This window comes from Thamnophis elegans, chromosome 3 (assembly GCF_009769535.1).
Source record: "Thamnophis elegans isolate rThaEle1 chromosome 3, rThaEle1.pri, whole genome shotgun sequence".
Classification (NCBI taxonomy): Eukaryota; Metazoa; Chordata; class Lepidosauria; order Squamata; family Colubridae; genus Thamnophis; species Thamnophis elegans.
In genome coordinates, this window is record NC_045543.1 from 12,909,366 (window position 1) to 12,934,818 (window position 25,453).

At 39.0% G+C, this 25,453-nt stretch overlaps 1 protein-coding gene across 6 annotated transcripts in view; it reads right to left on the bottom strand.

The window, feature by feature from the left end:
• Positions 1 to 12,092: 12,092 nt before the first annotated feature.
• LDAH (lipid droplet associated hydrolase) overlaps positions 12,093 to 25,453 on the bottom strand; it is a 99,155-nt gene continuing 85,794 nt past the window's right edge. For 4 of the 6 annotated variants that reach the window (XM_032214252.1, XM_032214254.1, XM_032214253.1 and 1 more), the window contains one exon: positions 15,714 to 17,072. In XM_032214252.1, coding sequence (XP_032070143.1) covers positions 16,881 to 17,072 — 192 coding nt within the window. In that variant the 3' untranslated portion in view covers positions 15,714 to 16,880. Of the gene's footprint in view, positions 13,986 to 15,713; positions 17,073 to 25,453 lie in introns of those variants that run through there. The other 2 variants (XR_004255032.1, XM_032214256.1) reach the window with 2 other exon arrangements.

Below are 25,453 nucleotides of genomic sequence, written 5' to 3' on the forward strand. Positions count from 1 at the left end.
CGGCGGCGGCCACGGGGCAGCCTCGTCTTTTCGCTCGCCGGCTCCGCTCCGGCCTCGCTCCTTGGCGGGCGCGATCCCCCGCCGAGCGGAGCAGGCGCACCGCGCCCTCGCAACCCAGCGGCCTTCGTGTTTTTGGGGCCTGCAGGGCCCCGCACCCTCTCCGCCAATTTCCTTTCAGGGTGAGAGGCGAGGGTTGGCTTCTGCCTCCGAGCTGAGCGATGAGGTTTGCTGCCTCTCGCCCTCCGACGGCTTCCGAGGTTTGGGATAAAAAAGGCCACCGAACCGGCACTTTATCAAGAAACGGGGAGAGGGAATCTCTTCTCCAAGAAGGCTTGTCTTTTCCACCTGCCTGGAGGTTAGCTGACTTTGACAAGTGTCTGTCTTAGTAGTTTTCTAACTTTTCTGATCTTTGGCGAAGCAGTGGCGACATATGTGTCTCTGTGTGATGCACATACATACAAACACAATATCTGCACATGCACACACATCCTATGCTTCTTTTGTATTTCTGAAATATATTCTGAGGTTTGCAGAGGTCAGGCTGATGAGATTTAGGTTCCCCCGGTCCTTGGCGAAGCAGCTGCAACATGTGTGTGTATGAATCACACACGTAAACACAGTTTCTACACATATGCATACACACACATCTTACACTTCCTTTGTGGCTCTGAAGTATACTTCAAAGGCCTACTGTTTGCAGAGGTCAGGCTGATGTGGTTTAGGTTCTCTGGGGACAGTTATTCACCGTGACCCGTCAAAACCGCGGTCCACAAAAGCGCGCTCGACGAAAGCTCGTACATGACATCATCACAGCGCGACGAAAAAAATTAAAAATTGAAATAAAAATAAAATTAAAACAAGCCGATTCACATAAAGGTAAGGGTTAGGTTTAGGTTTGGGGTTAGGGTTAGGTTAAGGGTTAGGGTTAGGTTTAGAGCGTTAGGGTTACGTTTAGCGTTAGGTTAAGGGTTAGCGTTAGGTTTAGCGTTAGGTTAAGGGTTAGGTTTAGGGTTAAGTTTAGGGTTAGGTTTAGGGTTAGGTTTGGGGGGGTTAGGGTAAGGTTTTCGCTTTAATTTTACATTTATCGATCACAGCGCGATGTTTTCATCGCGCTGTGATGACATCACGTAGGCGCTTTCGTCGAGCGCGCTTTTGTCTACCGCGGTTTTGTGGTGGAACCCTTATTCACTAGCAACTGCCTTTTGAGTGGATGCCTGGGAATTCTGGACCAGCTGGGATCCCACAGGAATACAATTCAGGGGATAGGATCCCAGAGGAATACAGTTTTGCAAGCCACTGTGACCCTTTCATGTCCAAAGACTTCCATTGTTCCCTCTTGAAGGTTGCACCTTGTACCTATTAATCTTGATAGCTTTCTTTCAGAAGATAGGTTTTTAGAACCACACAGTGGTTTCCTTTCCTTTCCCAAAAAAAGTTCTCCAGAGGCATGAAAGGAGAATCTCCCTGCAGTTCTTGAAAGCGTTTGTGTCATTTCCTAGAATGGGGTGTCTCCCGGTGTATTGCAAAGCACCTTTTGGGAACTGAACCAGAAGTGTTCACAACCCTATAGGTTACCACAAAAAAAGGGTTCCTTTAATTCATGAGCCTCTACATTTGACAACTTTATGGATTTCAACTCCCAGAATTCCCCAGCTAGCTTATTCTTTCATGGCATGGCTGGCTGGGGAATTCTGGGATTTGAAGTCCACAAGTCTTAAAGTTGCCAACTTTGGAGACCCCTGCTTTAGTGTCATGTTAATACACTTCAATTACTCCACAGCAGATCCTTAGCATTTTTTAAATTATTATTAAGAAGAGAAACTGGCCCTATTCTCATTATTCTCTGAAGTAGGGAGCTATTGTAGAAACACCCATAATGTGTTAATTACCTTAGTGAATACCATCCCCTGCTCTGTAGTTAATATTTTATTTAAAGTTTTAAACTCTATGGAGAGTAATTATTTCAAATTGGAAATCATTTTTCCTGTTCAGATTAGTTGGGGTATTTTTATGTGTATATACAAGCAAACACATGTGCATACTATATCTTGATAAAAATGGTGAAGGGTCAACAAGTTGTCATTCCTACTTTTGGTCTTGCCTATTTCCCCTGCAGATGCATAATGAATAAACATTGGCCAGGTGTTTAATAATAATAATTACCACTATTGATTGAGGGTCGAAAGACATTTTTCCTACTGCCACAAAATTGCTGAGAAAATTAGGTTGTCACTGATAAAATATCATACAGACATGAAGCAAAAAAAAATCCTTGTTGCTAGAACAACTTAGGGAGGTGTGGATTTAAGGGACAGTGAAGGCCTTTGATGTTCTTCAAATATATTGTATATTTACTTCTATCGATTCCGGACAGAATGTCCAATGGCAAGGATTGTCGAAGTTCCAATCCAAAACTTCTGGAGAATATCAAATTGTCTAAAGTAATCCCAGTGTTCTCCCTCCAATTTCCCTTTTTTGTCAGTATCCTTTCAGTGTTATTTTTATCTTCACAGAGTATCTCCAGGGGTAGGGCATAAATAGGTCACCACAAATTCATTTCAGAGAAAGTTAGTGAATGCACTCAGGGAAATATTGAGCCAGATGTTGCTCAAAGTCTGCTAGAGATCTCAAATATTGAATCAAGCTTGTCCTCAGATTGCCCAGCTTAAATCTAGTATTTTGTTTCTTATCTATGGAGGATGCAATGGGATGTGTTAGCCAATGGCCTTAACTGTAGATTTATTCAGGAATCTGAAGTGCCGAAATGGCTAAAAGCAACATGAGGTGGTAGCAAAATAGCACTGCTATAACATCTTACCAATTATTGATTGTAAATACTTCTGAGTCAGTCATCTGTTCTGTACAAAGAGCTGAGGGGAGATAACCTTTGTGTTGAGGTGGTGCGCATGGATCATCTATGGGATCGGAAATCCCAGTGAAATGAGCAAAGTGAAATCAATCAGTCCTCAGCGTGCAGTAAGAATTTCCCTAAATTCTTAACTTGGTCTCCTTTGTGTTATTAGCTGTAATGGAAAACGTAATTAATACAAATAAAAGGAATGCTCCAGATCAGAGTAAACAGATTGCAGACAAGCTTGCAGGACTTACTATTTTAAATAGAGCTCTGAACATCCAGGTACAAATAGCAACTCCGTATATAAATATGAAGAATTAGGAATTGAGAGTATGTCCTAAATTGAGTCCAAAAAATTGAGATACCATCTATTAGATTTTGTTTAGGGGGAAGGGAAATTTTTTGATAATTGTTAATTGTTACTGGAGGGGGGGACGACCCCTCTCTCTACCCCAAATCACCCACCAGTAAATGTATATTCTATTTTAATGGCAAAAACCTCATTTCAATAGCTTTAAGTATAATTATGGGGTGGCATTGGAATGGAGCTTCTTGTTTTGGGGAGTATGTGCTTCTACTGAGATGGATTTCACAGTCTGCTTTTTGCCATATTGGCAGAAGTTCATGGGAGCTGACTCAATGAGCTTTAAATTGGGAAATATTGCTATATCAGTGAACACATGCTTTAAAAACAAATTCATTTGTTGATAGAATAAAAGACAGAAAGTTATCTCAGAGCTGAATGATTTTGCTTCATTTAGCACAAGATTTTCAAACTTGGCAGCTTTAAGATGTGCGGACTTCAGTTCCCAGAATTCCCCAGCCAGCATACTATTTATATCTTAAAGCTGCCAAGTTTGAAAAACATTGATTTAGCTATTTTTCATGAATTGTTAGGACCCTCCTGAGGTTTTTCCCAGCTCTTCCTCCTATTCATTTGCTTCCTTGATGGATGAATCTTATTGCCTCGATATTGGAAATGATCTATAGCTACCATAATGGGTACTGCTGGCTGAATTGTCCATGAACCTGACCACTTTCCAAATTAGTGGCCAACATTAATCTTTTAAGCAATAGACTCTACAGTTTAAAAATGCAGGGTCTGAGGAAGTATGTAATTACAGTCCTGAATCATTCATTGTTCAGTTAGGACCACCAGTTATAACACTCTGAGAGATGGACATATCTACTTTTCCCACACCATAGATAATTGTAGATTGCTTTATGATGTTCTCCTCACTGGATTTTAGTCAAACTAAGATTTTCTAAATGTAGATTTCCCCCATAAAGTAGATGTTACAGGTGCTTGATTGATTAGTTTAATTATCTTTAAAAAGGTTATCTTTTGATAAAATGGCTGTTGATGTTTCAAGTTTCTAAGAATTCAGTATTCTGCTGCAACTTTAAAAAAAAACCAAAATATGGTAAAGCTTGCAAAATACACCTGCAATAAATACAGAATATCCTTGATTCAACCCTAGGAATTTCCAGTAATCTAAGACACTATCTAAAATATTAGGGGAGGGTCAATGTTGCACAGGATTGGAATTGGAGTTTGCTTTACCTGGATTGTTGTGAATTACTACTTCCAGCATGTTTCAGCATTGGCCAGGGGTTACTAGGAGCTATAAATCTCCTCCAACATCTGTTCCCCATTGCTGGTGTAGGTAAAACTGAATTAGAAAGTCACGTGCCATTGTTGTATAGCTGTCATGCGCTTTCCCATCGCCGTTAACAAGCATCTCCTATAGCACAAAGTAACGGCATTCTGTTTTTTCCTTTCACAATGCAGCATGATTGGCATGCTCAGCTGCCAACCTTAAGTAAAACAGCCGTTATTATTATTCACCATCTATTAAAGAGACAGAAAACAAACACCGGACTTGTTAGATTGGAATCCCCTTATGTGCTGAGCATTAGCAGGGTTTTTTTGGGGGAAAGTCCACTCAGACTGAAGAGGCCTAAGAGTTGCCATCTCAATTGTAGCCTCTCTTTCTATTGGCAGAAGTCTTCTGAAGCACAGAGGGAGGTCAGATTTGTTTGCTCAACTTCTGCTTCCGATTATGATCTTTTCCTGCCAATCTGGCGTCTCGGTGATTGAAGGCTTGTTAATAACACTGCCAGGGAAGGTTACAAGAGGAGATAAATGTGTTGCAAGTCCTTTAGCTGGATTGTTCATTTCTTTGGGCTTCCTGAGTGAGGCAGAAGAAAAAAAAATGCAGAATGCCCATGTCCTTAATTATATCTGAAGATCATATAGTATTCCATAGATTCCGCGCAAACTTGAAACCTATGCATCTTTTATGTTTGCATTTAATATTCTGAACAAGATAAACTTTCCATTTCCATTTTCTTTTTTTTTTAGTTTAAAGAGATCACCCGAAACCACAGTTGGATCCCCTCTTGCTTCATATTTTCTTTTTTTAAAAAAATCTTTATTAGTTATACATTTTTTAAAGAGTAAAACATACAAATACAATTTTAAACCTACACCCCCCCCCCCCCCGCGGTGACAGTCTCATTCACAGCCCAACTTTTTTTCCCTTCCTCATTGTTAGGTCTCTAAGCCACATCTTCTCATTACAAAATTCAGGGATCTGTTACAATACCCAAGTTCACTTTTAGTTCCCATTGTTAACAACTGCTATTTAACTTTCCCCGTTTTAAGTCCCTGCTGTTCTCCTTGTCGCCCACATATACCATAGGTTCCAGCTAAGATAATGTTCCGTTTCTCCTTTGTCCCTCATGATATTTTCGATATCATGTTTGCTCTACAGATGCATTGGCGGAGTATTGAAAAAGCTCTTTTCTAGCAAGGAAGAATTTAATATGGATTAAGTTGGCTTTCAACATGCAGGCATTAAAATGATATTTTCTCCATCTTTGCATCCCTCTTTCATGTGGAAAGGAATATCCTCCTTATGGCTCATCATATGCATTTTAGAGACAAGGGACAGCACCTTTCAAACTTACCTGATCAGGATTGAACTGCGATGCAGCTTAAATAGAAATTAGACTGAGAAATTATTGAAGTAGACCTTGGCAGGTCCAAGTGATGCTTGCAGTTAGACATATAAGTATACACAGTCCTATTATTGATAGGAATGCATTGTAAGTGAGAAGCCTGAAAAGAGAGTGTCTAGAGTGACTTTGGCCTTTTGATTTTTGTGTTAGGTCTCCCCCCCCCCAATTAGATTTTAGAGTAAAATACAGAATGCTTCCCTTTTACTCCCTGTTAAATCCTTTACATGGATATTTGCTCTGATTTAATCTTTCACAGCCTCTAACTGAACTATAGTTTGGGACACATTTCATTAATAAACATATTTCCAGTTTGCACATGTTAGGAATTTCAGGTTTGATACTGTATATTATTACCTTTCATCGCTCTCCATTGTTTACCACCATCTCCCTGTGACAGCATATAAAATGCAGTATAAATATAAAATCAGTATTAAGCTCCTATTGTAGCAAAAAATATTATAAATTATGTAAAATTATAAAATCATTATAAACATATGGAAGGGATCTGATACTAATCTGAAAATCAATCTCGCCAGGCTTTATGATTCAGTATCTTTTAAACTTGTCTGAAATAATTCAAGTCTGATTGGGTAATGTGTACTTTTTTTCAAAAAAGGTGCATTGCACTCCATCCCCACCCCTAAAACTTTCTATTTTCTAATATAAATTGGAGCCCTTAATTGGCACTTATCGAAAGAATACCATTGGAACAAAGCTTCTTCGCTCAGATCTAAAGCTACCTGTGGTGTACATACTGTATAAAAACATGGCAGGAGAGGCTCCGCAATCAATATTTAATCAGGGAGATGGTACAGGGGAGAAAGAAATATATCCAGCTGAGATAAAATGTTTCCTCAAGGTCAGATTAGAGGAGATGCAGTTTTTTTAAAAAAATCATAACAGAAAAACAAAACCTCTAGCATGGTTTTCTGCTTTGGAAAACCGCAATGAAAAGCAACACTTCTGATCTTGCCATAAAAAATAAGTTTACAGCATGTTTCTGGCGAGCGGTGGAATCTGCAGTGGCCTCTTTAAAAAAAAAACCACCACAAAGAATTTGTTGAATTTTTATCAGTGTATTTCATCCACAACACTTTACTCCCTCTTTGGAAAATGTTTACACAAGCTGTTTGATACATGCATGTATAAATATACTTGCATATTTATTATTTACCTTCTCTTATGGAAAGCAAGATATGTACATTTATGCTACAGTCTTTATGTGATTTGGGTTTGAAAGCAAGCCCAACTATGCCTAACTTTTACAAATTGCAACAAGATACATGGAGGAGACGGAAAGTGTGTCCACTTTGAGCGTCTTAAATGCAGTTCAAAAGGATGTCCATTCAGCTAATATTTGATTCTAACTCCCATTCCCCTTCAAAAGCATGACCCATTCATCAGGCGTTGTAAGCTCTACAGGCCAATAACATCTTCAGGTCCAGGAATTCCCTGCTCCAATTGCAGGGTGGCAATGCCTTATGAATTCCCCAATCAATTCAGTTTAGCCATCCTGAACCATAAAGTAACTGTGCCATATTTTAATCTAGCATATTATGCAGACTCAGCCTTGTGGTTAGTTTATGATTTCGCATAGCACTTTGAACCACCAACATTGGGTTAATCCCATAGACTATGGTTAACCATTGTTAGTTAGTCCAATTATCTATGGAGGGCATAAATTATAAGTAAGCAGGGAAAATTCTCTCTCTGGTATCTGCAAGAACCCAAAAAGTGACAGGATTGCAGCATGCCTGTGATATAATCCTGCCTCTGCTCTATTAAATGCAAACATTTCAAGGGCAGATTTAAAAAAAGAAATCTGCAGTAGAGACTCCTGGGCGTACAAAGTCTGATATTTGTACCTTCCCCTTCTCTCCTCTCTCCCAACATCCATATTGGTTGGAATCATAATTTTATTGACTTTGGTGGAGATACGCCTGATTTACTGTGGGTTTGGACTCAGGTCCCATGAATGTAACTTATCTCAAAATATGGCCAGAGGGAAGAGAGTGAAAATGTCTAGATGAAAAAAAAAAGTGTTGCACATTTTGACATTTTTTACATTGTTGGGCTGCAAATAGTTGAATTAACTTTGGCCAGATCTCAAGAATGCCCCCATAGTTCTTGGCTCTTGGTCTTCGTCTACTTTTCTCATCAATATTTTCTCTCAGCTTAAATGTTGATGAGTCCTTTCCACAATTTGTGCAGCTTCCCTTTCCTTGAATAACTTCAGAAAGAGCTAAATATATGTGGAAACGAAGCCATTGGTAATTAGTTTTAAAATACAGTGTTAAGAAGACCCAAGATGTGACAGTCCAGATCTAAAAACTGTGGATGCACTTAGGGCGTCTTCTGTATGTAATCCCTTTCTTCGTTGACAAGAAACTGGATTCCTTATTATTATTATTATTGTTTCCCCCAGGAAACTAGTTGCATTTTCTTTACTCCATATTTTGAATAATTCAGACAAAAAGGTTGTCGGAGCATACTTAATTTCTCTGGCTAAGTAAGCGCAATTGCTTTCTGTGTATACTAAAAAAAAATTGCCGTCTCGCCCAAAACCAATGCAGCATGCTTCCAATTTTGCATCCTAATTTATACATTTAGTTATCTTGTGTCAAAACCCCCAGATCATTTTCTTTCTCTTGGTCTTTCTTATTTTTTTACCTTGTAGAACTTTTATTTACGGTGTTCAATATATCAGTGTATATAAAAATAGATGCCTATTTTCGGGGTAGGAATTAAAATGCTATGTGGATCTATATGTGAAATGTTCTATGGAAGATAGCTCTGTAAGCAAGGGTGTAAATGCATTGTACGTATTCTAAAATTTAAATAGATTGTACATAATGGATTGTAAATCAGTTGTAAACAAGCAATATATATTTTCTTGAATATATTATATAGTGGTTTATATTTGTTAAATAAGCAATTATGTATACTCTTAACTAACCATTTAAATATTTTGTACAGATAAGTTTATTAAATATTTTATTGATAAGTTGCTTCTCTGTATTTTTCTTCAGAAAACTTTGTTTTAGTATTGCACTTTGGGATTTTCAACTAGAAATGATATTTCTGTTGTTAGTTGGGGTTTTTGCAAGAAAAATCCAACTGTATATCCATATACTCAGTGCTTTAACCCACAAATGCTTTATGATCATCACTGCATTTTTTTCCTCCCTCAAGCCTTGTGTCTTAGGATACTGCTTTTCTCACTTGGCATCTAAGGGACAGAGACAATGATAGTGTCACCCAGATAAAATAGTGACTAATAGTTTTGTTTCACTCTTTCAGAATTGAAAGGACGGGAGTTCAACCTCTAAATTAGCAAGCTATACAGAAAAGATAGATGTACAGTGGTTGTCAAGAAATGTATACATTCCACCCACCCTTCTGCATTTTGGATACTAAAGCTGACAGGACTAAGAATTCAGCCTTATTTCCATATCAAAAGTCAGCAATATAATGTTAGCAGCACTAGCAATCATTGTAGGTTAGTAAAGTTTGAGCACTTAATAAATGCTGGATTGAGCAGCTGCTTGCACCACTATGGCAGTGGTTCTCAACCTGTGGTCCATAGCCCCTCGGGGGGGGGAGTGTCACAGGATGTCCACGAAGGCTTGAAGAGATGTATGCAAGGATCACCTCTCTCACCACAGCACCTGTATGCTAAGGGAATAGACTAAACTTAGATGTGTGTCTGTGTGTGTACGTTTCCACCATCTGACGTGATCACCTGTAGAAAGCAAGGAAGATGTTTTTGTTGGACATGTACAAACATTACTGTCAGGAGGACAAGGGGCAAGACATTTTAAAGTCATAACAGAGGGATACTATTTGAAAGAGATATAGATAGATACCTCCCTAATTCACTTACCGGTAAGTATAAAAAGGGGGAGGAGGGACAGCACAACCAGACTTGCAAGATTCTGTTATTATAGCCCATATTAGCAATAGCACTTAGACTCATATACTGCTTCATAGTGCTTTACAGCTCCCTTAAGTGGTTTAGTCAGCATATTGCCCCCAACAATCTGGGTCCTCATTTTACTAACCTCGGAAGGATGGAAGCCTGAGTCAACCTTGAGCCAATCAGAACTGAACTGCTGGCATTTGGCAGAGTTAACCTGCAATACTGCATTCTAACCAGTGCACCATTACAGCTCTATCATTAGATTTTCATTTCAAACTTCTGTAAGGACACTATTATGGCAGTTGTTTCTGTCCTCTTTCCAGTTAATGGTCTTGCTTGAAACCAGACTTGAAACCAGGTTCATTCATTAAAATGAAGTCAAGGAAGAGGGTAACTAAATGAAAAGAGGACAGCATCATGGATCTCCTTTTATCAGTACGTGGGCAGCATTTTAATATTTATATCAGCTTCAGTGGGCTACGAATTAGCATCTCCAGAATCCTACCAGTGCTCTTTATAACATGCAAAATGGAAAGCCCTCCAGCTCCCTTTCCATCATCCACAGAATAAAATATCTCTGAGAAGAAAATGCAAATGAGTGATAAAATGACTAATAACCGAATATACAGCAAGTATACAAAAATGTTCACCAGTTATCCTTTTTATCATGTGATGTTAAGGAGTTCCTGTCAACGACTAACACTTCTTGGCTGTGTCTTCTTTTTACACAAGAACAACGGTGTTCTCCCTCCCTGGTTTCATTTTATATAGTCATTGTCCTACTCCATAAATTCTGCACGATCACTGCTTAAAGCAGCAGCCACTTTTGGCAGTCGCTCTATATTCTCACTCTATAGCTTTCTTTTTCAGTGTTATGTACTGCTTTAATTACTCTTGGTCACTAGGAGACTCTCAGTGGGTTCTTACATTGCCTAAATTTCAATAAAGAGGCTTTGGGGCACACAGTAATCCCAAGTCTTAACTTGACCCTGTGACCCTGAAAATAAAATGACAGCCTCCAGGGTACAAGTGGGTTTTTATCATTCCACACAAAGTGTTAAGTAGCTTTACTAACAGCCACATTCTTCTCTGTTGTTCAAACAAAGTGTTTTGCAGTGGACCAATTAGAATAAGGAGATGATCAGAATGAAATAGTAAATGGAAATAGTGTGCTAATTTATGTAATGATCCTAATGTTTATAATGTTTATGTTTATATAGATGATAGATAGATAAGATATAAACATAGAAATCTTTACAGCTATTCATTGGATATAGACAGTCTTGTTCTTCATGTGGAGAATGTTTCTATGAGGTAGCCTTTCTACAAACACAACAATTATATTCAATTCTTAAAAGCAAGTTCCTCACTCAGGTTATTTTAAAGAGAAATTGTGTAAAGGAAAGTTTTATTTATTAGTTTGATTTATATGCTGCCTTTTCTTCAGAAGCTCAAGGCAGAATATCCAACACTTCCTTCTTTTATTTTCTCTCACATCAACAGCAAACCTGTCAGATGGAAGGGTGGGGAGATAGAGAGATAAGAGACAGAGATTGGCCTAAAGGCACATTGTGACTGATGATGGACTTGAACCTACTGTCTTCTTGCCCTTATTTCACCATGTTTTATCCAAAAAGTCACAAACAGGTTAGGAAGTCAATTTGCAGGACTGTACAAATCCCTAGAACACACAGAAAGGATAAAATAGTACTAGTTTTGACTCATTAAAGCCACTGTATCTTTTGCAAGATTCAATCACTCCTCCCACGGATGTATGTATGCATGCAACCGATTTGTTTTATAAGCAGGTGGGAGTAGCTTCTGAAGTAGCTTTTCAACTCAATTTAAGGGATTCAAAAACAAAGAGTTGCCCAGCCCTCATTTGTACCAGAGGCTTTAATTGAACAGTTGCTCTGTTTCACTCCAACCACATTTACAGAGTCCCAAGTTTTGGTTTCTTCAACGACGTGCCTCGTTCTATCTGCAAAAAAATGGACCATGAGAGCAATTCTTTCAGAACTAGAAATGTGCAAATGAAACACAAGGGAAGCTATCTAGGGGAAACAGAATATGTGTTAAAGATGATTTCCCCCCCCTCTCTTACCATTTTCATGACTTTTGCCATGAAAGACAGCTGGGTGATCTTGGACATTAGTCCTTCGCTCTCAGCCCAACCCACCTTGCAGGATTGTTTTTGTAGGGAAAATAGGAGGAGGGAAGTATGTTGGATATGTTCACAACCTTGAATTATTAAAATAATAAAGGTGGAATACAACCTTTTTTTTTTGCTGGGTATTCCTAATGCAAATCTTTTTTATTTTCTGCAAATCAAATCCTTTCTTCCATACAAACATATTTTGAAACTTACAAAGCAATGAATAGCAATGAATAGTGTTGTGTTACTTCTGAACAAACAAAGGTAGAAACTGACTGTAAAATTGCACCCCTAGTACTTGCTCTGGCTCAGTTTCATTTATTCCATTTAATCCAAAATTAAAACTGAGAAAAAATGTTTATTCATCACTTATCAATTTCAGTTTTCTGGGATAACAGCATTCTGAAACAAAGATCAAATGAATCATTCAAACACAGAAAGCAAGAAGAAGTTTCAAGTAAAAGCAGGCAATGAATCCCTATGATTAAAATTGCGTTGAGAAATCCTGCAATAGTTCCAAGATAGGATTATTGAGTTGAACATAGAATGAAAAGAGTAGCAAAATTAATAAGTATCATATTCTGAAAATAGGCTGTCACTGGACAAATGGATCATACTTCACTGCATGAATGTGTCCTATGGTCATAGCTGGGTGTTTTTGATTAAATATTGAACGTTTAAAAAACTTGGTTTTCCTTTTGGCGGGCAACATTTGTTACTACCAGGTTATAAATGTTCCTCTGAGTGACCACATCTTACACACAAAAATATTGTAGGGATATGTTTTTTTTAAGATCCACAAAACACCAGGATTTAATGAGACCACCAAATAAAACAGTATACAAACAATAATATTTACAGTTTATGTAAATATAACACCCATACAGAATAGTTTTTTACACTTCAAAAACCTTCCTTAATCCCCCTTTTGCTTTTGCCCTCTTAAGGCTGATGGTGCTTTAAGTGGCCAATACAGAGGGGTAAAGTAAATTCTCTCTTAAAAAATAAAAAACCCTTTCTTAAATGTTAGAAACAATGCTAGACATGCTTATGCCACTTGGATTTCCAGTAATATTAATATATGCCCAAGCAATATATATATATGCATGTAGGTCAGAACATTTAATACACCTATTGAAGTTTTATAACAGTTCAACATGATATCCTGTGGAAGCTCTGGGGCAAATTCCTTGTAGCTCTGTTTATATATACCTACTGGAGGGGTAGGTGGGGGACGATATATTGATATGCTAACCCCAGGCAATAATGGGGCTAGATAAGGTTAGTTGTCCTATGGGAGATCCTCAGGGTTGGTTTGGATTAAACTAACTTCCACCCTTAGAAAAACCTGCAAGGAATAAATGTGGGACTTTCCATTTCTTTCTGTTGCTGGCCCTCAGGCTAAATTAAGATTAAAGTTTTAGATAGGCCGGTCCTCCCAGTAATCCTTTTTCTTTTTACTCCCTGCAGCAACAGGGGTGGGGATGAAGCCAGATGAGAAGGGGGTGAAGCTAGTTAAACCTTGGGCCCATCCTGCCTGCAATGGCTTCAATCAACAGGTGAATCCTTTCTCCTATGATTAAAACACCCCCCCCCCCCTCCAGCCCACCACTATCACACAGCTGATGGGGACAGCCTTCCAGGTACCTTAGCAATGCCTGGGCTTCCTGCCAAGATGGCCACTCTCTTTGTTGTCTGCTACCAGCTCGGAGTTTTCCTGGGAGTGGGGAGGAGGGATCGCATAGCACAGAACCAGCCAAGCCGATCATCCAAACACAACTCCTAAGTTTGCAAAAATGTGAACCAAGTGACAAACATCTTCTTTTCTTCTTCTTCTTTCTTTTCCCATCTTGGCCAGCAGCAGATAGTGGTGCTGTTGGAAATGGAGCTTCTTCCAAGAACGAAGTCCAGTTGTGCCCTGGGCTTTTTTTTCCAGCAAAAAGAGATGCACAGCATGTCTATGTGCACAATTTTCCATTAGGCTCTCTCCCCTCATAATCACAGGGCTACCCTAGCTTAGGTAGTGGTGAAGGCTAGGGAGACAATGAGAAGCATAGAACATGGCATTTGACACAGGATGCTGCATTAAACAATTGGGTAGAGAAGAAGAAGGGTGGTTTGGTATCAGCTTATGGTGCACAGATAATCCCAGGTTTCTTTTTCTCCCAAATTCCCAAAGTACGAGCATTAATATACTTGCTTTTTGTTTTTGTAATTTGTCAAAAATCACAAAAAAATGGGGAAAAAAGAGATAGGGAGGGAATTACTCCATACCGAGTAGTGACTATTTTTGGAGAGAAAAAAAGTAATAAAAGGAGCATGTCATTCAAGTTCTGTCTGTTCTAAAAATTGTTCTAAAATAACATGTACAGCAGTCCTTGACATATGACCATAATGGAAACTGCCCAACACTATTTTGTGGCCTTTTTAATGGCAGTTGTTAATCAAATATGGTAATTCCTAAGTAAATACGGTGATTGTTAATCAAACCCGTTGTTATCTATGGCGGAGAACACAGATTTCTGTAACACCCAGATTTTGGCAGAACAATCATAAAATGTGTTCACATGACATACTGTATTTTTCGGAGTATAAGACGCATCAAGGTTTTGAAGAGGCAAATTAAAAAAAAGGTTTTTGCACTCTGCAAACCTCCCAAAAATGCCCCCCCCCCGCCCCAAAGGCATGAATAGCCTTTAGGAGGCTTATAGAGTGCTCCTGGGGATGGGTGGGGCAAAAATGAGCAAAAAATGGCCCATTTTTTGCTAAAACGGGTCCGTTTTGTCAAAAACAATTGCATGCATAGCCTTATGGAGGCTTGTAGAGTGTTCCTGAGGGCTGAGGGGGCAAAATTGAGCAAAAAAACGGCCCATTTATTGCTCTTTTCTGCCCTCCCCAGCGCCCAGGAGCTCTCTGAAAGCCTCCATAAGGCTATGCACAGCCATTTTGGTGAATGGGGCGGGGCGTCAGGTGGCAAAAAATGCTGTATTCAGTGTATAAGACACACCCAGATTTCCAGCCTCTTTTTTGAGGGAAAAAGGTGCATCTTATACTCCGAAAAATACAGTAAATATGGTCATGCTTCAAGAGCTTGAAGTGCGGCCACATGACCACAAGAGGGGCGAACGTTGGAACCACTGAAGTAGGTTGTAACTCCGTGTTTTCAGGTAAGTCATAATTTTGAATCATAGATAAGCACTAAGCAACTGGTCGTAAGTCAAGGACTACCTGTAACGCAGCAATTATTCCCACTATCTGAGGCAAAAGGTTGATCACATAGAAAAAAGACAATTCCACAGGCTGGGTATTGAGTAATGAAAGTCCTCTAATGAAGTGGAGTAGACAAAATGTGACTCCAGTTTTAATATTTGCATACCTCTAACCAATGTACTTAGATCTTTCTCAATACAGATAGAATTATACAGATACCAACCTTTCATTTAACAATAGCTGAAAGTTATGACAGCTGTGGAAGAAGTGATTTATGACCTGTCCTCATACAACCATCATACCACTTCCATATCACGTGATTGCAATTTGGGAAGTTGGCAACTGTCTCATGTTTACTACTGGCGCAGTATCCGCCGGTCAATATGATCCCAATTTGTGATCTTCCCAGCAGTTTTCCGAAAAGCAACTTCCGTTGGAGAAGCAGAATTTGCTTGTATGTGATTCACTTAACAATCATGTTAAGTGGCCATGTTGCAAGCGCCTGAAATTGCTTAACAACTGGTAAAACTGGTCACAAAATCATGTGATGATTTGCATAACAACCACTCTGCTTAGCGAGTGAAATTTGGGTCTCAATTGTGGTCATAGGTCGAGGATTACTTGTAAGAAGTACTATATCTTACTAACTCATTGTTGGTTCTGCTTGTGAGCAACATTTCTTTTTCTGCACACCAAATATTCTGTCACAATGGATGTTGAAATTAATCTAACAACAGCAATTTTGTAGTGATTTGCTATTCTACTATCATCACCGTAATTTAGATGCTATTTTCCCCCAAAGATGAGTGACAGTCAATTCTAACCCTAACCACTTCAACAACAATATGGGACACAATTATGGGTGCAATACTACTACAATATTGTGGCAGAATGAATAGTGTTGATGCACAGACGATACGTCAGAAGATCTAAACATTTAATTCAGGGGTCAGCAACCTATGGCTCTGGAGCCACATGTGGCTCTTTCATCCCTCTGCTGCGGCCCCCTGTTGCTCAAAATATGCATCACAACTGCCAATGTGCGATACCCGCTGGCACGCGATTAATTGAGCTTTTTGATCCCCGGTAGCGCAACCATGGATAAATCCAAGAAAAGAAAAATTTTAGAAGAAAACAGAACATTTAATTCAACTACATAGACTAGTTTTCTGCCCACTCATGAAATAGTCAGGCACGGGAAGGGTTTTGTGGCTCCTGGTGCTTTCTTTTCTGGGGAAAAGAGGTCCAAATCGCTCTTTGAGTGTTTAAGGTTGCCGACCCCTGACTTAATGTAATAATTCATACAATCCTGCTAGAGGCACTGTTCTAGCTAGACACACAATTAATGGGCCATTAATTCATAAATTTGGACAATCAAGATGGCACATGGAGGGCAGGGGATCTCTCTCTTTCTCTCTTTCTTTTTTTTGTTACAACAATACTGAGTTACCTGAACAAGTAGTCACTGTTTGTAGAGGGAGGCTGACACTGGCCTAAAGGAATCCAGGGCTCTGGTTTGATGCCGTCATCCCCATGTGTTTACAACCTTACCTTGGGTATTTGTTAGAAACCTGTCAACGGGAATGTAATTTGAGTCATCAGGGTAACACCAAAGCTTCCAGAAAAAAGCAAACCATAATGCACAGACATATCAAGGCATAATCTATCAAGGAAGATTACAATACAGCTAATTTCTCCTGCTATCCACTCTGTCTTCATCATAGCTTGGCGAGATCATCCTGTATCCAGCCTGTTATCATTTCAGCCATTTCTTTGCTGGAATCCAATACAAAAGAATGGCAGATTCCTTTCTCACACATTCGAATATTTCCGTCTGGAAACTCCATCTTCATCTCTTCGTAGTACTGCAGAGGACACCATCTATCAGTGGCTCCATAGTAAAAAATCAGCTAAAATAGAAATACAGAACTGTCTTAAATTAAAGATGGCAGTGGGAAAAGAAAGAGACCAGAGCTGAATCAGAGAGAGTGAGTGAGTGAGTGAGTGAGTGAGTGAGAGAGAATGTACGTACCTACGTATGTATGTATGTATGTATGTACGTACATATAAGTAATACCTAGGTAATAAATGTCAATGGTCAGAATTTCTTCAATGGAGATTACTGAAGTTGTAAGACACTTTTCAACCAATCAACATTTAACATTTAATTCTTAACATATTAAGAATTATTACATTGCCTAGTAACCCAATGTGATACTAAGGATAATAGCCCTTGATTGGGAGGATATTTGTCCACAGCCAACATAACAGGTGGAGAATGGAGTGGATTTTTTTTTACATCTGCTTATCTAACCAATCTACAGGCAGAAATGTTTCTTCTCCCAGGAAAATCCAGGGATTTTAGTCCTCCTGCTTCTTCAAGTTGGATGCAAAACAAAAAGCCTTAGATATAAAAATTGGAACCTGAGGATCAATGGGATTTGATTCTAAGCAAGCAACTTAGTATGGGCTGTTTATTTATTTACTTATTCCATTTGTATAGCCATCTATCTCAAACCATTAACTCTGGGTGGCAAACAATCGTCAAAACAAACAAACTTAGTATGGGCCATTGCACTTTCCAGTTGCTTTTGTTTTTACTTTTAGGGTCAAATCAGACGTTATAATAAATGCGTCATTTTGATAAGGTTTTTAAAAAAATTTTTTTTTAAAAAAACTTTTAAATAAATAGCAGCTGCAGATAGGGAAGGATTTTTCACTGGGATCTCGGCACGCAGGGAAGGAAGGTGAACCCTTTCCTCCAAAACATGAACTGGGTGTCACAGCCCAGAAGAAAAGTGAACAAAGAAAATAAGGGTAGATCCAGACTGCCCAAGGAAAACATCCTGACATCTTGTGCTTTGCTTGCAGTTATCTCTGTCTGTGTAATTAAAAACTTGTGGATTTCATGACCTTGAAAACATTTCATCATCAACAGGAGCCATTCTATATATCGCGGAAAAAGGCAAGTTTCTTCTACTTTCTGGGTTGCAGTGATACAGCACGAACACAATATCTGCATTTCCCCTTGCTTGTGCTTCAGTTCTTCCCAACCCATCATAACACTAGCCCATAAGATATTGTTATAAACTTCTGGGACAATTCTTTGAAATGATCAGTTTCTACTTCATGTTGTTGGTTGGCTTTCCTGGGCTGAGATATCAAATTCATACTTTATATTCAGGTGAGTGCTTCCTTTTGCCCTGCTGACCTCTTTCCTCCACCACCATAGTTCTAATAAAGCTGCCTTTTAATTGATTTATAGCCTGTCCAATGTTGAGGAGCTCAAGGTAGCATACAATGAATCCATCCTCTTAATTCTTCCCAGTGGTGAATTTTTTTTTTTTTTTTACTACCGGTTCTGTGAGTGTGGCTTGGTGGGCGTGGCAGGGGAAGGATACTACAAAATCTCCATTCCCACCCCACTCTGCGGCCAGCCAGAGGTGACATTTGCCGGTTCTCCGAACTACTCAAAATTTCCACTACCGGTTCTCCAGAACCTGTCGGAACCTGCTGGATTTCACCCCTGATTCTTCCCCATAATGCACCTGTGAGGAGGTGAGCGGCTGAGAAGGACTGGGCCAGAGTCATTTACTCAACCTTCAAAGGTGAAAAATATATTAGAATTAAGGTTCTAGTTTACTACCTTGATCACCATGCCACACTGGCTATCTGGCTCAAATTTGGACCAAAATGATTTCCAACACAATTAAAACAGCTTTAATTAATGTTCATTTTCTCCAATCATCAATGAAACACCCTATTCTTTCCACACTTCTGCTTCCGCCTCCTCCTTGTTTGGGCACTGATTAGAGCAGTGGTAGTCAACCTGGTCCCTACCGCATACTAGTGGGCGTTCCAGCTTTCATGGTGGGCGGGAGGGGTTTGCTGTAACTCTGCTTTATAAATTTTATAAAGTAAAGTTACTTCCCTACTTTATAAATCACCATTATTGTGGAACCAGTGGGCGGTTAGAAAATTTTACTACTAACAGAGATGCAAAAGTGGGCAGTAGGTATAAAAAGGTTGACTACCCCTGGATTAGAGAGATACAGGTAGTCGTTGACTTACAATGACACTGGGGAAAAAAATGACCTAATTATTTTACAACTGTTGCAGCATCCCCGTGCACAGGTGATCAAAATTTTGATGCTTGGCAACTGGCATGTATTTATGATGATGGCAGTATCCCGGCTCATGTGATCACCTCTTATGACCTTCTGACAAGCAAAGTCAATGGGGAAACCAGATTCACTTAACAACCATGTTACTAACTTAACAACTGCAGTGATTCACATAACAAGTGTCTCGCTTAGCAACATACATTTTGGTCATAAATTGAGGACTATCTGTCATGGCTGCAGCTGATAGTAGTTCAAATCTAGCATCGTTTTGAAGGGGCCTAGATTCCATATCTTTGTTCCTAAAAGCGCAAAATAATTAGGACTGGAGTCTGATTAAAGTGTGAATTTTACACATACATCTGTCGAAAACCCTGTCAGAAACACCTCTCTAATATACACTGTTTCCATAAGAATAAAGCACAGTCCAACACTCTACTACGTATATTAATTAGCATTATCACCAGCATCAGTACTATCCAGATTTAAGCTTAGTAAACTTTTTTGATACTTTTTTGATATTGTTATCATTATTGTTTTAAAAATGAAACATAAAACTCTTCAAAATATTCTCTCACAAACTTTTGTGAGTATTTAATTTTTCACAAATATGCCCAATATGATAGCAGTTAGCTGAGATTGTTATCAACAGGATGTTTCAGCATTTCTAAGAAAGCAGCTATTTCCTATACTGATTCTATGCCATTAAAAATATGGCCTCTTCAAGAAAGTGCCAGTCCTAACAAAAATGTGTTAAAAATATCCCTAAAAAATATTTCTGCCTGTTGTGTGGTTGCCAACAGTCCAATACGGAATAAAAGCCTCTAAATGTCTGAGGGGCATAGAGTTTTCAGTGCCTTCAGCTCTGGTGTAAAAACTCATAGCAGTAGAATCAGGCTAAATGCATCAGACTTTGTGACCAAATATATTTCCAAAACAGTCAAATGCTCAAATAAGCCTATTTATAATCCAGACATAATTTCAGACAAAAGGAAGGTTCTGCCTATCGCAACATTTGCCATTAAAAAAGTCTGGGAGAGCCAAACATGGCCTTATTGCCTTCTCATTCAATTAAAAAAAATGTACCTGTCCAGGTTTTTCATCCTTAGGCTTATTTATTAACTCAAAGATTGGCAGTGATATCTATGGAGATGCTCAGTCATCCATGTCACAGTTGTTAGAAAGGTGCTTTTTCAAGAGGCAACTGGACTTTCTGGTTTTTCTTTGAAGACGTTTCATCCAAGAAGCTTCTTCAGCTCTGACTGGATGTTGGGGAATGGAAGGATTTAGCTGGTCATTTGCATTCTTTTAAAGAGTTGTTGGGGCCACTTGGAGGTTTATCTGGACCCTCAGGGTTAGCTGAGTAGTGCAAATGGGGGTGGAGCTTTCTTGGAAGTACTGAAAGGACCGTGTTGCGGATTGGAGATAGATGATATCTTATCTTTCCTCCTCTGTTGAGAGAAGACTGTTCAATTTTGACATAGATGGCCTCTTTGACTCCTCTTTCAAACCAGCTGGTCCTCTTTGTCCAAAATGTGGACTTTGCTGTCTTCAAAAGAGTGGACTTTGTCTTTTAAATGCAGATGGACTACTGAATCTTATCCCAATGCGTTTGTTCTCCTATGTTAGTTGCCTCTTGAAAAAGTACCTTTGGGACATTGGTAGTGATGTTCGCGGTCGGGGAATATGTTTATTTGCTATCTCTTCTCATTCAGTTTCTCACAAACTCTCTTTCTCTCATCTTGTTCTGTATCTTCATCATTAACCCAAAAATAATCTAATTTTTGAGTCATTAACATATAAATTACTTTTCTTTCATTTCCTTGTGGGTTCCCCCCCCTCACTTTTTGACACCCCTCCCCCCCAAAGTAATGGTTATAAAGAAATCTAATGCTCTTATTTTGTGTTTTGGATTTAATGCATTATCAGTGGATGCAGTGTTGCTAATAATCTCCAAATGCTTCACACTCAAGTGCCCTATTACTATTAATGAAGGAATGATAGGATTTGCAGTCCAATGTATTTTGTGCTACATCAGGATGGCAGAGGCTAATGTAAAAACGTCCATGTAACTTCTGCTTATTTTTACTACTTGGCTTGGTCTTCATATCTTTCAGAGCTTCTACTATAGTTTTATATCGATCATGGGTATTTTAAAGATATTGCTGTAAAAAAAATCCTATGTGGGATTGCAATGCAGTGGCAGACGAAGGGACAGATAGAATGATAGGAAAAAAAGAGTCTTCATTGATCACTGCCCTTCACCACCACCAAATGGAGAGATGTACGGTAAGGCCATCTTTCTACACAGCAGATGTAGAGTACAACTAAAGTGTAGTAGAGTTTACTATTACAAATTTCATACCTTGGCCTCAAATGCTGAAATGTCTCGAATAGTGATTTAATAAGGAACCTTCCTTTAAAAGAAACCCTTCTTTGTTCATTAATGCTCTATTATGAGCTGAATCTATTTTACTTTGCGCTTAATAATATATGCTGCAACTTGACTAGAATATTCATTATTTAACAGTACTGTACAGTATGCACATTTCATTGAGTGCAAGTTGATACAGAAGCCTTACCTAACCTGGTGGCCTACAAGTATCCTCAACTTTCCAGACACTATGGCCAAATTGCTATGAATTACGGAAACAGAACAGTTCTGGAGGCCACCGGCTTAGGGAAGGCTGATCTACAAGACTTTGCAAATTTGGAATATGAATGTGAACCTTCTTGTGAGACCTGCGGAAGTAAGCTATTTAAAAAAGTCTAAGTGGTCAAATTTAGCCCAAGAAACCACACTTATTATAATTCTGTTTTACTTTCTGCTCTTCGGGAGCTCAGTAGCTCCCTCCTTTTCAATTCTATTATTGAGGTTTGGTCACAAAAGGATTAAATTGGCACTGCTATGTGGGCTAAAGTATGGTTAAGTACTACATGTAGCAAAATCCTCCCAGGCTGATTTTCTTACTTTGGACCTCAGCAAAACACTGTCCAAAAAACATCTGAAACCTGTCCAACTGAAAGGTGTTCCTGGCTGCAGAAGATGTTTTAGACTTATTCATGCAGCGTATTTGAAGGATTTTCCAAACTGGAGGGAAATAATTTACTCTGGCTGGGGGAAGAAAGTCTGCTCTTGTAGTGTCTTCCATACTGCCGCTTCCCAGATTATGAATCTTTCAAGGGCAATAACTATTAGACTGCTATGGACAGCTTTGGACATTGGATTTTTTTTTAAAAGAAACCTGGGCAATAGTAGACAAGCTGTTTCAATAAAAGCAACTCAAAATTGGTTTTGGCTGCTTCACTGGGCAATTTTTCTTTATGCTCATATAATGAAATAAGCCTGTGACTGGGAAAAAAATAAACAAGGTTAAGTTAGAGGGAGGAGGAGCTGGAGAAGGAAGAGGAAGAGGAGGATGGGTTTCTTCCAAAAGTATTTTGACTTAAAATGTTGTGTAGCAAAACGCTTCATCTTTATGAATGACCTTGGACCAAGGCCCAATGAATTTCCTCCCACACGGTTAGTTGCTTGCACATGCAAGACTTTGGCACTTGCAGATGGCCTCACCTCTTTTCTTTCATTGGCTGCTTATTATAGGAACACAGGAAGTTATATCACACTGAGTCAAGCCATTCATTCATGTAGCTCAGTTCAGGGGTCAACAGCATAGCATAGGGCTGCCTATGGCTGGCCAATTTGAGCTGATAGGGTTGGGATGCTCTGCGTTCTTTGGATTAAATAATGTCATTTATCAGTATGTAGGAAATGCACCTTCTCTGTTGCAGCGGCTGCCATCAAGAATGAGGGTCCCTGAGATCTGTGTGGCTCCCAGCCTGAAGGACGACAAGGGTTGTTCTCCTAGACCTTGGGCCTTAGGATAGGTGGTGCCCCATTTTCTGGGTTGGTGGGACATACGGGAGTCTGCTGAGGTTACCAGCTTATTCTTTTTTCTTTTGTTCCAATTGATAATGTCATTTCTTGTTTCCATTATATTATTTTTAGAGTCAGGCTGCAATAAACTGAGTAAACAAAGGTTTTCAGGTGCTGAGCATCATTTTGTGATTTTACACAGAAAGGTGGCATAGACACTAAATAGTCAATTATATAAATGCCAATGTTCCATGAGATGTTTGTATTTGTACCTGAGATGGAAATCCAGCATTACACCAAATTTGTCACTCATGTGACATTTGTTAAAAAAAAAGCAATTGTGAAACTAACAAGAATTCTGCCTTGCTTTCCCTTCTAGCCCAAGGGACTAGAAGAACTGTTGTCTTCCTTCTTCCAATCCTCAGAAAACATGCCCACAGAAGGAAAAAGGCCATTGGTTCTTGCTCTCCTGGCCTAGGTGGGGGTAGAGAAGAAGTGATGGAATTCACAAATTGGGGCTGCAATATTTATGATTTAGGAGAACATTTGAGCATCATTGTGGTCAGAATGAAAGAAAGCAGTTCTTAAGCTGGCCTCCCTTCTTTTTGATTCACTCATGGAAGATAAGGAACTGAAAACTGCAATGCAAAAAAGTCTCCAGAACATTATCAACTTACTACAGGGTTCCTTTTACACGCACACAGACACATACACACCTATCTATCATGTCTGTCTGTCCATCCATCTCCCTCCAACTTGTTTTACAGCTTCTAGATCCAATATATATATATAATGGCTTTCTGTCGTGATGGTCTCTTGTGACGAGCCGATACACAGAGAAAGGAAGCAGTATGCTTCCTCCCACATTTGGGCATACCAGGGGTTGTGACACAATACATACCTATTTCCCTGGCCTAGCTGATAAAGGAAGAGATCCTGTGGCTTAGTGGCTAACATAACTGCCTGATATGTAATACAGCCCAGGTTCGATTCCCAGTAAGGGTATGGCTAGCTGATGAGAGCTAAATAGCTTGAAATAGATCTATACTAGTCTCCTTTTATTTATTTATCAGTCTCCCTTTATTTATTTATTTATTTATCAGCACAAATGCAACACACACACACACACATATGTGTGTGTATGTGTATGTGTGTGTGTGTGTGTATATATATATATATATATATATATATATATATATATATATATATATATATATATGCGTGTCTCTCTCTCCTCGTGTATCTATCTCCATTGTAGTTCTCCGTGTAGAGTTCAAGATTGATTGATTGCCTAGTATGTGCCTGACATGTGCATGTATGTATATGTAAGTCCTGTATATAAACCACTATTTGAAAGACAAAACCTCTGTGTACTGTATTTTGTTCCCGGGTTGTCTCAAAATAGCAGTCATGCTGTACACACTCTGATGCTTCATGACTTTACAAATCTTTCTCAACATGATGGATGGAGAGTATGTAGCCATACACAAGTTCTTGAATAAGAATGACCAGCACTTCCTACCATTGGCCATATTGGCTGAGACTACAGGAAGTTGTATTTAGCCACATATATGTCAGAAGTCATTTCTTTCTGCTGTATGGACACTTCTCTTGCCTTTACAATTCCTGGAAAAGTAATACCAACGCTCAATTTTTTGAGAGAGTAGGAACAGGGACTGAAGTAGTCCAAAATCTTTGCTCCCTGTTAATATCCATTAAAGTTTATCTCTTGCTGATACTTGGAAGGAAGTTTGGTATAAATACAAATTGAATAAATACATATGATATAATTACAACTTGAATGAATGAAGCCTTCTAGAGGAAGCCGGATCATCCTTCTCCAGCTTAATTATATTATTAGTGGATAATATAGTATACCAGCTGATACTTATGGGCTAGCCATGGAGTAAACAAACAAACTCCAGGACTGCAGAGTCCAATAATTCACAGGCAGCAGAAAAACAGAGTCGGATGCCATACTAGGGTCCATACAAAGAGGTCAAATAAAGTTGAGGCATCAAACAGAGTCTATTATCCAAAAAACAAGAACCAAGGTCAGGGTGGAGGTCAAATGTCAGAGGTTGAATGAATCAAATAAGTCAAAAACAAGGTATAGTAACATTATTTCCAGCCTTGCCTATTACAAACTAAAAGCTTGTAAAGCTAGAACTCATAAAACTCCATCCAGGCTCCCATTATTAGCCATTAGGCTATTCAAAAGGAGTAAGTCAAACTCTACAACTGAGGAAGCTTCATTGACAATTAGACCAATTCATTAGTCACATCTGAATTCCTG